The 13,320-nt window shown below is 57.3% G+C and overlaps 1 protein-coding gene across 3 annotated transcripts in view; it reads left to right on the plus strand.

Moving 5' to 3' along the window:
- Positions 1-6,444, plus strand: part of NRBP1 (nuclear receptor binding protein 1) — a 29,647-nt gene extending 23,203 nt beyond the window's left edge. For all 3 annotated transcript variants that reach the window (XM_053251200.1, XM_053251199.1, XM_053251201.1), the window contains 7 exons: positions 3,204-3,306; positions 3,392-3,442; positions 3,560-3,695; positions 3,794-3,847; positions 3,942-4,005; positions 4,096-4,151; positions 5,709-6,444. In XM_053251200.1, the coding sequence (XP_053107175.1) occupies positions 3,204-3,306; positions 3,392-3,442; positions 3,560-3,695; positions 3,794-3,847; positions 3,942-4,005; positions 4,096-4,151; positions 5,709-5,807 (563 nt within the window). In that variant the 3' untranslated portion in view covers positions 5,808-6,444. The remainder of the gene's footprint in view (positions 1-3,203; positions 3,307-3,391; positions 3,443-3,559; positions 3,696-3,793; positions 3,848-3,941; positions 4,006-4,095; positions 4,152-5,708) is intronic.
- The last annotated feature ends 6,876 nt before the right edge of the window (positions 6,445-13,320 follow it).

Raw genomic sequence — 13,320 nt, forward strand, 5'->3', positions numbered from 1 at the left:
CGTCATTGAGTCTGGACTTGAGGATTTTTCTAACTCTCCTGATGTATTCACTTCCCATTTTTCTTTTAACTTCAGTGTGTGCAATGTTATCAGCCTGGAGAATGCCCAGGTATTTGTAATGTTCTTTCTCTTCCAGGTTCTTGATTTTGCTTCCATTGGGCAGTTCTATTCCTTCTGTTTTTGTTATTTTTCCTCTGTTCATTATTAATGCAGCACACTTGTCTAGTCCAAACTCCATTGCTATATCGCTACTGAATATACGGACAGTGTTTAGCAGTGATTCGATTTCTGACTGGGACTTTCCGTACAACTTTAGATCGTCCATGTACAGCAGATGGTTGATTTGACTTGATGTTTTAGAAGTTTGGTATCCGAGGCCTGTTTTGTTTAGTATTTGTGAAAGTGGGGTCATGGCGATTACAAACAATAGAGGGGATAGTGAGTCCCCTTGGAAAATGCCTCTTCTAATGCTAACCTGTCCAAGTGTCTCGCCATTGATTGTTAGCTGTGTACTCCACCTGCTCATTGCTTTTTAAATAAATATCTGAATGTTTTTGCTGACACCAGTTGTTTCTAAACATTTTAGTATCCATGTGTGAGGCAATGAATTGAAGGCTTTCTTGTAGTCAATCCATGCAACACTTAGATTGGTTTTTCTTCTCTTGCAGTTTTCTAAAATCATTTTGTCAATCAGCAGCTGGTCTTTTGTGCCTCTGGTGTTTGGGCAATTTCCTTTCTGTTCAACTGGAAGCTGCTTATTAGTTAATAAGTGTTGCATCACTTCATCTGCTATTATTCCAGTTAATAATTTGAACATGGTTGGCAGGCAGGTTATCGGTCTATAATTACTTGGAACTGCAACTTTTGCTGGGTCTTTCATGATGAGATGAGTTTTCCCAGTTGTTAGCCATTGTTCAGTATCACCTCCTTGCAAAATGTGATTGAACTGTTTTGATAGTTGTTTATGAAGGCTTGTTAGGTGTTTAAGCCAAAAGCCATGCAGTTCATCGTTGCCTAGAGCAGTCCAATTTTTAATTTTCTTTGCTCTTTCACATTAATTCTGGTGTTATTATTAGATCTTGCATTTGTTGGTTACATTTTTTGACCCCTTTCATCCAGCCTGCTTTTTTATTATAATCTATTGGATTGTCCCATACTTTCCCCCAGAATTGCACTGTTTCTTCTTTATTTGGTGTTTCTAGGTTTCTTGCAGTTTCTCCTTCTATGCTTTGGTAGAAACGTCTCTGATTTGACTGGAATTGGAGATTCTGCCTGTGTTGTGTAATTCTGGCTTCATATCTGCTAATCTTCTTTGACACTGCTGTTATTTGCTGCTTTATTATTTCCAGGACTTCTCTAATTTTCCTTGAATCTAGGTGGTATTTTTGGATCAGATACTGTTTGGTGTTTTCATTCTTCAGCTTCTTGTCTTTCATATCTTTCAATTTACTAGCATCTGATCTGAGCCTGGAGATTTTATTTTCTAATCTAATCTTCCATTTAGGTGCTGTACTGCTTTCTTTTTTGACAGGTCCACTGATCTTATATCCGAGCTCTTGTGGTGGTGTTGTTGTTGCTGCACTGTACATTAGTTGGTTTGTTTCTTGCAAATTCTTGGTTGTTATTTCTGCAAGTGCAGCATTGACATCTTTTAATGCCTGAGCAAGTTGTTTTTTGGCAACTGTTTTTAGAGCTGGAAGTCAAACCCTGGTGGTTGTTTGGTTCATGTGCTCAGTTATTTTTTGCTTTAGTTCTTGTTGCTTTTCTGTTAAACGGCATTTGGGTTTTTGAGGTGAAGGCAAAGGGGAGGTTGCCTGGTTTTGATGTTGAAACAGTTCAGCAACAGTGGCATCCTCTATTTCCAACACCTCCTCCATCTGCGCCTGAGCAACTTCTTCAATTGGTGGTAATTCTTCTTCCATATCTTGAGCCTGTGTTGCTCTTTGCAGTTCTTCCAGCTCAACTCCTGTGAATACTTTATTTCTTATTATGAATCTTCTCTGGTCTGCTAGCCTTTGTTCTGTTATTTCTGTATCTGGATGCTTCTCTTTCCAAATTTGGTACATTCTTTTAAAATAACCTCTTCTAGTTGGACTAGACTTGTAATAGCAGATCTTTATTTCTTTGTTGGCATTTTTTGTATATTTTTTCCGGTTAAGCAACGTTTCTTCCAGTAACTTTGCTGTCTTCAGCCCTGGTTGCTCAACTGAAGAAAGATCCTGAGTCCTGTAGCCCACTTGCCACCAGATGTCCAGGGACTCCAGCACCTGGCACGGTCCTTGTTGTTGTTGTTGTTGATATTTTACATTTTATATCCTGCTCTTCCTCCAAGAAGCCCAGAGCAGGGTACTACATGCTTAAGTTTCTCCTCACCAAAACCCTGTGAAGTAGGTTAGGCTGAGAGAGAAGTGACTGGCCCAGAGTCAGCTAGCAAAGATCTAGCCAACCTGTGTCTTTCCCCATGGAAAGACAGACTTCAAAATGGAAACAGAAATCCCAGAAATCCCTACGAGCCACTGCTAGGCGTTGCTTGGCAAACTAGAGTCCTTTTCGTGAGCCCAAACTGGAGTGAGCGCCCATCTGGGATTGGGAGGCAACTGTGTGTGTCTGTGTGACAGGGAGCCGCTTCCGTGTGGGGGTGGCCTGCTTGCCCCCTCTGGCCTGGGAAGCCCCTTGTCCCTCCTGCCCTGGGCTGCCTGGGGTCGCTTTTGGTGAGATGAGGGCCAGATCAGTGCGCCCCCTTCCGAGAGCTCTGTCTTCCGGGCGCTGGTTCTTCAGTCCCTCCCCTCGTCGTCCTTGGCATGAAAGCAGCCCCTTTTTGCCGCCGTGGCACACTTGGGCTCCGTCTTCCTTGGGCTGGCCACTCCTGCGCCCAGGGCCGTCTCCTGGCTAGTTGCTGCCCGCTGAGACCCTGCCAGGGCTCAGGGGAGTCTCCACCCGCCGGGCACCTCAGCTCTTCCTGGCATTGGCCCGTTTCTGCCCAGTGAGGCGAGGTCTGCTTGGACCCAGTGGCTGCGGCAGGGGCAGCTTGCCCCACGCCAGGCTCACGGGGCTTGCTGCCTCGTGCTTCCTGGCCCCTTCGCAAGGTGCAAGGCAGCCGTGCTGGGGGGCGGGGCGGGGCGGGCACAGTGTGCTTCCTTCCTGACGGGAGCAGAGCAAGAAAGGTGCCTCTCTGATGGCTGCCCTTCTTCTCCTGCTGGCAGACATGATCCCGGAGAATGCCCTGGAAGAGGTGACCAAGAACTTGGACATGAGTGCCGTGCTGGCCGAGATCCACCATGCCGACCGCGAGGGGGTCCGGATGATGTGAGCAGGGCCGCCGGGGTGGGGCGGGGGGCAGGGGCGGGGGCGCCGTCTGCAAGGGCTGACTCTCTGCTTTGCCTGCTTGCAGCTTCTCCCAGTCGCCAGCACTCGAGCTGGACAAGTTCCTGGAGGATGTGAGGTGAGCCCGTGGGCTGGGCAGCAGGTGGGAGAGCCCCTCTGCCGCTCCCGAGGGAGGGGGCGCTTGCTCTGCATTGGGAGCCGAGCCTGACTCTCCACCCCGCTCCCCTCCCTCCAGGAATGGGATCTACCCCCTGACTGCCTTTGGCCTGCCTCGTCCTCAGCAGCCGCAGCAGGAGGTGGTGAAGTCGCCCATTGCGCCCCCTTCGGTGAAGACGCCCACCCCGGAACCTGCCGAAGTGGAGACGCGCAAGGTGAGCCCAGGCGCCCCACCCCCCCGGCGCGCCCCTCCCTGCCCGCCTGCGCTGGGCCAGGGCCGCCTCTGCTCACAGCCGCCCCCTCCCCTCCCCAGGTGGTGTTGATGCAGTGCAATATTGAGTCGGTGGAGGAGGGCGTCAAGCACCACGTAAGTACCCGCCGCTGCTCCTGGCGCCCGGCTGCTGCGGGAAGCAGGCTGGAGCCCCGGCTGAGCAGGGCCCCTCTGCTCCTCTCCCCTCCAGCTGACCCTGCTGCTGAAACTGGAAGACAAGCTGAACAGACACCTGAGCTGTGACCTGCTCCCCAGTAAGTCTCCTCCGGCTGCTGCGGGGGGTGGGGGGGATGAGCGCTCCCCCTGTCACTCACTCCCTCCCTCCCTCCCTCCCCCCCCCACAGGTGACAATATCCAGGAGTTGACAGCTGAGCTGGTCCAGCTGGGATTCATCAGTGAGGTAGGCTCCCCCGCCCCCCCCCCCCCCGCCCTTGGCTTCCTGCTGGTGAGGCTGGCTGGGTCACCTCGGCCTCCCCCATTTCCAGAGGACTGGGAAGGAGCCAAGGGGACTCTGGTTTCCCCAAAGGGCCCCGGGAAGCTTCAAGCTGCCTCGTTTGACTTCAGTGTCAGGTCAGTGGATGGGAAGCACACTTAAGGGCAAAACTGTGCAACAGAGAAGAACTGGCCTTGCTGGAGGAGAACCGCCTTGGGGTGGTTTTAATGGAAGGCGGTATATACACGCAACCATGGAAAAACCCACCACAGCCATAAAATGGCTTCTGCAAGGGCCGGTCTTGCCTCACGAACCTTTTGGAGGTCTCTGAGAGGGTCAGCAGGCCTGTGGATCAAGGTGACCCGGTTGACATTCATATACTTGGACTTCCAAAACGGGGACAGGTTCCTGTGTGGATTGGTGACTGGTTGAAGGAACGGAAACAGAGGGTAGGAGTCAATGGAGAAGCATAAGCAGTGGGGTCCCCCAGGGACTGGGACTGGGACCAGTGCTCTTTAACTTGTTCATAAATGATCTGGAAGTTGGGGTGACCAGCGAAGTGGCTAAATTTGCAGAAGGCACCAAACTCTTTGGGGTAGTGAAATAAAAAACAAACGGACTGTGAGGAGCTCCAAAAGGATCTCTCCAAACTGGGGGAGTGGGCGACAAAGTGGCAAATGTGGTTGAATGTGAGCAAGTTTAAATATTGGGGCAACCCCTCCCCCAACTTCAGATATGCACTGGTGTGTTCTTGGGGTCATGGTGGACAGCTCATTGAGTGCCGATTTCAGGGTGTGGCAGCTGTGAAGAAGGCAATTCATGCTAGGGATTATTAGGAAGGGGATTGAAATTAAAAATAAAAATGCTAATATAATTCCCTTATTCAAATCTGTGGTTTGGCCACATTGGGAGTAGTGTGTGCAGTTCTGGACACTGTAACTTAAGGAGGACATTGTAGACCTGGGAAAGGTGCAGAAGAGGGCAGTCGCGGCGGTCAGGGGCCTGGAGCACTTTCCTAATGAGGCAAGGCTGCAGCATCTGGTGCTCTTCAGTTTGGAAAAGGTGACTACAGGGAGACATGATGGAGGTTTATAGGTGTGGAGAGAGAGAAATTATTCTCCCTCTCTCCCAACACTAGAACCAGGGGTCCTCCCATGAAACTGAATGCTGGGAAATTTAGGACTGACAAAAGGAAGGATTACTCTATGGAGTTCTTTGCCACAGGATGTGGTGATGGCCACCAGCTGGGATGGCTGTACAAGGGGCTTGGGCAGATTCATGGAGGACGGGGCTATCAGTGGCTACTGGTCTGGTGGCTGCTGTGGGCCACCTCCAGCCTCAGAGGCAGGATGCCTCTCAATGCCCGTTGCAGGGGAGCAACCGCTTGAGAGAGAGGGCAGCCCTCCCCTCTTGCCTGTGGGCTGCTCCCCAGAGGCGCCTGGTGGGCCCCTGTGCAACAGAGTGCTGGAGTCGTTGGGCCTGATCCAGCAGGGCTTACGTCCTTCCCCCTCTCTGTCCCCGCAGGCTGACCAGAGCCGACTGAGCTGTTTACTGGAAGAGGCATTCAGCAAGTTCTTCTACTCGCGGAACGGGGCCCTGGCAGCAGTCACCGTGTCCTCCTAGGGGCTGTCCCTGCTTGGGCACCCTCCCGGGGCTGTGCGTGGCCAGGCCTCCTGCCGGAGGGGGTGTTGCCGGGGGCTGCAGACAATCGCTGCCGTGGCTGGAGCGGGGAGGGGCAGGGCGGGGGCTGTGCGCCTCATCAGTATTATTTCCCCCTGGGGCCAGTGGCCTGCCCTCCCCGCCACCCCTGCAGCTCACTCGCATGGAGTTTTTGTGTTTGCTTGAATTGTACAGAGGTTTTTTTTGCACAGCACAGATGTCTGTCTTTTTATTTAAAGGTTAGAGGGAGGGAGGGAGGGGGGAGGTGGCGGCAGCAGCGGCCTCCACCCCACACTTTGCCCACCTGCTGTCTCTCTAGACCCAGTTGCTCCTGCTCCCGTTGGCCTCCTCACTCCGTGGCTGGGAGGAGGGAGGAAGAGCAGCCCCGGGGAACGGCTGGCCCGGCCAGGCCCTGCCTTGCTGTGCCCAGCCGCTCCGTCCCTCTTCTCCGCCAGCTCTGTGCTGGGCAGGGCGAGAGGCTGGCTTGGTCACCAGGGCGGGAGCTGCGACCCCCCCCCGCCCCTGCTTTCCCGGGGTGGGGCTGCTGCTGCCAAGTATGTTGCTGTCTGTTCCTATTTCTAATAAACGGTTTTGTACATAAGCAGCTGCAGCCTGCCTGGTTGGTTTGCCCTGCTCTGGAGTCGGGGCACATGGTGGAGGCCTTGGCTGAGCGCTGACCTCTCCGCCCGTGGAGCCTTGGGCCTTGCTGCGGGCGAGAGGAGGGGTCTCTGCTTGTGTCGCTCTGCAAAGGGCACCTCCTGGTTGGCTGGTGGTGCCCACCGGTGCTGTCTCCCATTTTGTTCATCTGTGTGCCGAATGAGTTTTCTTCTGGGTGGCAGGATTAAGGCAGTGAGTGTGTGCACACCAGGTGCATTCAGAGTGGGCTCTTCCCGATTCGGCCTGAGAGGGATCGAACGTGAACGGAGAGGACATCCAACAACTTGTGAGTGTGCGCGCACGCACTCGCCTGAGGGGGCCCACTGGTGGCCACACATGGGCTCAAAGCGGCGAGCTGCCAGCTCTTGCTGCACTGTTCTGTCAGGCTCTCAGTGGGAGACTGTGTGTCTTTACGCCAAGGGAAGCGGAGCAGCCAGCATGCACAAGTGAAGCGAAGCAAAGGTGCCAGGCGGCGGGCTGTGAAAGTCCTCACTCTCCCAAATGATTTTTATCTCTTGATTGTATCACACTTCTATACTGCCCCATATAAAATCTCTGGTGGTTTATTAAATTAGTTAGACAAATTAAAATAGCCATCAAACTTTAAAATTCAAAAGCCTGATTCGATGGTGTGTGTGTGTGTGTGTGTGTGTGTTCGTGTTCGGAGTCACTTAAAACCAGCCAGTGCTGAGGAGGTTAAGAACCTAAGAGCAGCCCTGCTGGATCAGGCCCAAGGAGGCCCATCTAGTCCAGCATCCCATTTCACACAGTGGCCCACCAGATGCCTCTAGGAAGCCCCACAGGCAAGAGGTCTGTGCATGCAGGGCAGGCCCTCTCTCCTGCTGTGACTCCCTTGCAGAACAGTGCAAGGTTCAGCTTCCATGGGGAGGGGGTGTTGCCTAGATTTGGGTCTCCCCCGAATGAGCTGCTGCTCGGAATCGGCAATGAGGCTCATGAAGAAGAAGATGCCACCGCCAGTGCTTGGTTTCATGGAGAGCTGGGCGCGCCGTCTGAGCTGCCGCACGCAGCTGGAGCTGCTTGGGGGTCCATTGCAAACACAGGTGGCCTGGGGAGCTGCACTCTCCTCCTGACTTGGAATGGAGGGCTAGGGCCAGTTGGCTCGAAGAGTCATGCTTGAGGCAAGTGGGCGTCGGTTGTGATTCCGTGAGTCGTCTGCCCACTTCAAAAGCAGTCATTGGAAAGCAGGAGGGCGCACTGGTCACCGGGCTCTTTCTTGTGTTCATAAGACCTAGAAGGCACTTGCGGGGGGGGGGGGGGGGAAGCTGGAGAAGACCAACACCGGTGGAGAACGAATGCACAGACATGGAAAGGGACTGCAGAGCAAACTTGGGCTTGGACCTGGAACTCGGCTGAATGGGCTTCTCTCCCTCCCAGATTCCCTGTACAAGCGAAGCAGCTTTTAAAGGGGTCAAAACACAGGGGGAAGGCAGGCTTCACAGCTATCTGCTTTGCTTCCAGCAAACACAGGCGGGGTTCTCAGATTCTTGGCTGTACATGTGGGGCTTGGAGAGAGAAGCAAGTCGGGCTGCTTTTGGCTCTGGCCGGCCTTTGCAAAGGTTCACAGGTGGGCTGACCTGTGGAAAGTGTCGTTGCCTGCACCACACATGTGGTCTTTCTGTCATGGATAATCAAACCTGGCCAGAGTCCACCCTTTGGCATGGCAGCTTGACTTTGAGATGGCGTCTCCAGAGAGCCCTGTTTCTTCTTAGTGGCCGTCTTCACTGTGTTGGTGGTTTCCCCCTTTACACTCCTCCTATTATTTGGAACTCTAAATAATAGTTGCAGCAAGGGAACCACAGCAGGAGAGAGGGCCTGTCCTCCTCTCTTGCCTGTGGGCTCCTCAGAGGCATCGGGTGGGCTACTGTGGGAAACAGGAGGCTGGATGAGATGGGCCTGATCCAGCACCGAGCTGTTCTTATGGGTTAAGTTGGTTGGGGGAGCCTGGTACAGGGGAGCCCCAGTGCTCTCTCCCCAACGCCACCCACTGCTTTAAGCTCTATATTGCTGTGTGCAAACTGTTAGATTTCAAATCACTTAAGTGCTGAACTGCTCCTTGGGACTCTTTTGGACCTCCTCCCTCGCATGGGCAAGTTAGGGTTTTACATGCTCCAGTTAAGTGAAGGAGAGCACTCAGTACAATTCCTAGAGAAAGTGGAGTTATTAGAGCTCTCCAGGAAACAGGGCAGGAATGCTTAAAAAGGTTGATGAGACATGATCAAGGTCTACAAAACCATGCATGGGGTGGAGAGAGTGGATCGAGAGAAATTCTTCTCCCTCTCACGAAACACCCAAACCAGGGGTCATCCCATGAAACTGATTGCCAATAAATCTAGAACCAACAAATGGAAGTATGTTTTCACACAACACATCATCCACTTGTGGAATTCTCTGCCACAAGATGTAGGGACAGCCAACCACCTGGATGGCTTTAAGAGGGGTTTGGATAACTTCATGGAGGAGAGCAGCCTCATCTATACATTGCAGCTGATGGTAACAAAAGTCACTGAAAGGTCCACCAGAATCAACAGGGATGTATAAATGATATCCAGGCTGTCTTAGGTGGGGTTGTGCTTCCCCTAAAGGGTCGGGTTTGCAGTCTGGGGTGCTCATTGGTCCAGCATTGTCACTAGAAGCTCAAGCTGCCTCCGTGGCTCCCGATGCGCTTTGGCTGATCTGCAGTTCATTCATTCATTCATTCAATTTCTATACTGCCCTTCTCAAAAATGGCTCAGGGTGGTTTACACAGAGAAATAACAAATGAGATGGATCCCTGTCCCTAAAGGGCTCACAATCTAAAAAGTAACACAAGATAGACACCAGCAACAGTCACTCACTGGAGGGATGCTGTGCTGGGGGTGGAGAGGGCCAGTTACTCTCCCCCTGCTAAATAAAGAATCACCACGTTAAAAGGTGCCTCTTTGCCAAGTTAGCAGTTGCCACCTTACCTGGATGAAGATCGCTTGACCACAGTTACTCAGGCTCCTCTAATCTCACATTTAGATGACTGCAATGTGGTGTATGTGAGGCTGCCTTTAAAAATGGTTCAGAAATGGCACTTGGCACCCAATAGGTCCACAATGTTTTTAACTAGGACTGGGTGTTTTGGTCATCTCATGCTGATGCTAACTGATGTCAGTTAGTCTGTTTCTAAGCCAGATTCAAAGTGCTGGTCTTCACCTATACAGCTCTAAAGGGCTGGGGACCAGGCTACCTGCGAGAGGGCCTTGCCCATACATTCCTAGCCAAACCTCAAGAACCTTTTTTGAAGCCCTGCTGCAAGCGCCCCTACCAAATGACGTGAAGATGGTTGGCAATCGGAGAAAGGGCCTCTTACGGTGGTGGTACTCCACCCATTTATAGAATAGCCGTCCTCCGTGATGTAAACCTATGCAGCTTTCTATACTGGCCAAAACTTGCATCTCTGGCTGGTTTACAATTAAAATCATTTAACCATCAAAGCCAGTAACATTAAAACTATATCTCTAATCCGAAGCCTGGGTGAACAAATATGTCTTGAGTGCCTTTGTAAACATCAGAGATGGGGAGGCTCTTATTTCAGCCGGGAGCACATTCCACAGCCTTGGGGCAGCAACGGAGAAGGCCCACCCCTGAGTAGCTACCAGATGAGCCTGTGGCAACTGCAGAGGAACTTCTCCAGATGATCTCAATGGGCACTGTGGTTCATGGCGAAGATGACATACCCTTAAATACCCAGGACCTATGCTGCTTAGGGCGTTATACGTTATAACCAAGACCTTATATTTTGCCCAGAAACATCATCAGCCAGTGTAGGTGGCAGCCCCACATAGAGCACGTTGCAGTAGTCCAGCCTGGAGCTTACCAGCATACGTACCACCGTTCTGAAGACATTCATCTCAAAAAACCGAGGCAGCTTATAGAAGGCACCTCTGGCCACCGCCTCAACCTGGGACACCAGGGAGAGGTTTCGATCCAGAAACATCCCCAGGCTGCAGACCTGTCCCTTCTGGGAACAGGTACTTTAGCCGTGCTAAGGGGAAGCATGACCCGGCCCCCCAGAACCGGCAGCTCAAACTCCTCTCCCAAGTTCTGACCCTGCACCATGAGTGCCTCCATCTCACTTGGCGTCAGCTTCCGCTTGTCATCCCTCACCCAGGGCTGCCGGGAGAGGGTTCGGGGCCCCGTTGTTTGGGCCCCTGCCATCGAGGAGGCTGCCAGGTGAGGCGGAGACCTCAGACGCCAAGTGGCGGTGGCGAGGCGGCCACGGCCAGTCAAAAGCCGGAGGGAAGAGAGCACGCAGGGTGCCTGCCAGGGCAGGGCGAGCAGGCCAGGCGTGGTGGTGGCCCGCTGCGAGCCCCGCCCCAGGTGGGCCCCGCGAGGCCCCGTCGTGCCCCACAGCAGCCGAAGGCGCCAGGAGAGCGCCAGCACTGGAAGGCCCACGGAGGCTCGGCTCCCGGGCAAGCGGGGTCGGCGTTGCCAGAGGCGCTCGTACCCCTGGACGGCCGGCCGAGGTCCGGGGCCGCCACCGTCTTTCTCGTCTGCCCCGGGCGGTGCGGGCCAGTTAGACGCGTGTGCGGAATGCTCCCTGGGGCTGCGGAGGGCCTGCAAGAGCCCTTCGGTCCAGGCGCCTTGGGGCGCGCCTTTTTAGGCCCACCGGGCTCTGGCGGTCGGAGCAGCAGCAGCAGCAGCCGCCGCCGCCGCCGAGCAGGAAGCGGGATGCGGCGCTGCGGCGGCTTCGGCAAGTGCTCCGGGTCTCGGCCAGGACCCCGGCCGGGCGGCGCGCTCTCCTGCTGGCTCAGCAGCCCCGGACCGCCCGCCACCCCCCCCCCCGCGCCGGCAGCCCCGGAGTGGCTTCCAGCCCAGCCCAGCCCTGCTGGCCCCACGGGCGGCCTGCCTGGCAGCCTCGGCTCGGCCCAGTCCGCGGGCCTGCGGCTGCCGTGCGCGCGCTGAGCGTCCCCCGCGCTCCCCACAGCCGAGGCCGGGCAGGCGCCCCTCGCGCTGGGCCACCTGAGCTCGGTGCTGGGCGCCCTCGCCCACGGCTCCGTCCTGCGCCGCGCGGCCCTGCCCGAGCGCGCCCCCGCCGCCCCCGAGTACGCCGCCCCCGCCGCCCCCCTCACCGCGCCGCTCTCCGGCTTCTTGGCGAGTGAGGAGGCGGCGGCGGCGGCCGGGCTGGCGGGGCGGGGAGCAGGGCGGCCCCCCAGGCGCGGCCCCTCCTGCCCGTCTTCCTCCCTCGAGCATCACTGCCGGCGTGGCGGCGATGCTCTCGGTGTCCCGGGACCTCGGCCGCCGCTGCCTGCTGAGTCGCGCCCGTCCCCTTCCGAACTGGGCGGCGGCGGCGGCGGCGGCGGCAGCCTCCCTCTCCGCGGCCGCCAGGTGCCGGCCTTCTGCCAGGAGCTGCTGCCACTCTGTGCCGGGCCGCCTCCCAGCCGCTTCCTCCCCGGCGCCCCGGTCACCTGCCGCTGCTCCGGCCCCTTCCGCAACCCCGCGCCCCCCCTCTCCGTGGCTGCGGCCAACAGCTGCTCTCGGGCGCCGGCCGCGCGGGGCTGACCCTGCCCGTCTCGCTCACCGCGGCCAGTGGCGGGCGCCGCCTCCCCCGCCCCACCGGTGCCCCCTCGGCCCCCCCCCCGCATCTGCGTGAGTTGCCGCCAGCCCGGCCCGCCCCCTCCCACCCCGGGAAGTTGCCTTCGGCCGAGCCAGGCCCTTCCTGGCCCCTCCCGCCAGCTGCTCAGGGCTGTCTGCCCGGACTGGCAGCGGCGCTCCAAGGTGGCAGGCAGGCAGGCGTCTCTCTCTCCCAGCCCTCTCTCGCTGGAGATGCCGCTGCTGCCAGGGAGGGGGCTGGGCACTGGCCGGCAGGCAGGCAGGCAGGGAGGGGCTCCTCCTCCTCCTCCTCCTCCTCCTCCTCCCAGAGCTACGCCCCCCCCCGCTCACCAGTGGTCTCCCTCCTTGCCCCCCCCCGCCCCGGAAACCGCACTGGCCTCTGGCTGCCCTGCTGGGTGATGGCTGCGCTGGAGGCCGGCCTCTCGGCCTGGCGCCCGCCCTCCTCCGCCCCGCACGGCTGCCTCCCAGGAGCTGCGGGTCAGAGAGGCTGCTGGCAGCCCCCTCCCGCCCCACTCCAGCTTGGGGGCCGGCGGGCAGAGGCGAGGGGCAGAGGCGGCTGGGCTCCTTCCTTCCTTCCTTCCCAGCAGCAGCGGCTGCTCCCCCCGCCGGCCTCCCCCTGGCCCCCTCCCTGGGCTGCGGCCGCCTCCCCCTCCCCCTCCCCGGCCATCAAGGCTCTGCAGGGCCGGCCGGCCAGCCAGGGGCAGCAGTAGCCGGGGAGGGCCTTCCTGGCCCAGCGGGGGGCGGGGCGGGCAGCCACCTCCGGGGGCTGGGGAGGCATTTGCCGCTGCGCTTTGGCAAGACAGCGGCCGAGGGGAGGGGAGGGGAGGGGAGGGGGGGGGCTCCAGAGTCTGACTGCCAGGAACCGCCACTGCTGCCCACCCCCAGGGGGGGCCTGCACGGGGCCAGGTGGGTCTCGATCCAGCGCCCAGAGTCCACCCGCTGTGCCCGAAAGCAACCCGCTCAAGTGGCAGCTGCCCCCACGAAGCAGCTCCGGCCCGTGGCTGCCCTGCTAGCCTCCGGTGGTGCCCCGAGCGACCAGCCCCCCCCCCCCGCTCCGTGGGGCGCAGAGTGGCACAGCCCCCAGCGGCTCTCCTCGGAGTTGGGCCCTGGGCCCTGCCGCGCTCCCAGGCAGACAGGAGGGTCTTCCTTCCCCAGAGATGCTGCCAGAGGCGGGACCTGCCCGCTGAGCCACAGCCCCGGCCCCGGTGGGCTGCTGCCCGTT

The sequence above is a fragment of the Hemicordylus capensis genome, chromosome 1 (genome assembly GCF_027244095.1).
Source record: "Hemicordylus capensis ecotype Gifberg chromosome 1, rHemCap1.1.pri, whole genome shotgun sequence".
Classification (NCBI taxonomy): domain Eukaryota; kingdom Metazoa; phylum Chordata; class Lepidosauria; order Squamata; family Cordylidae; genus Hemicordylus; species Hemicordylus capensis.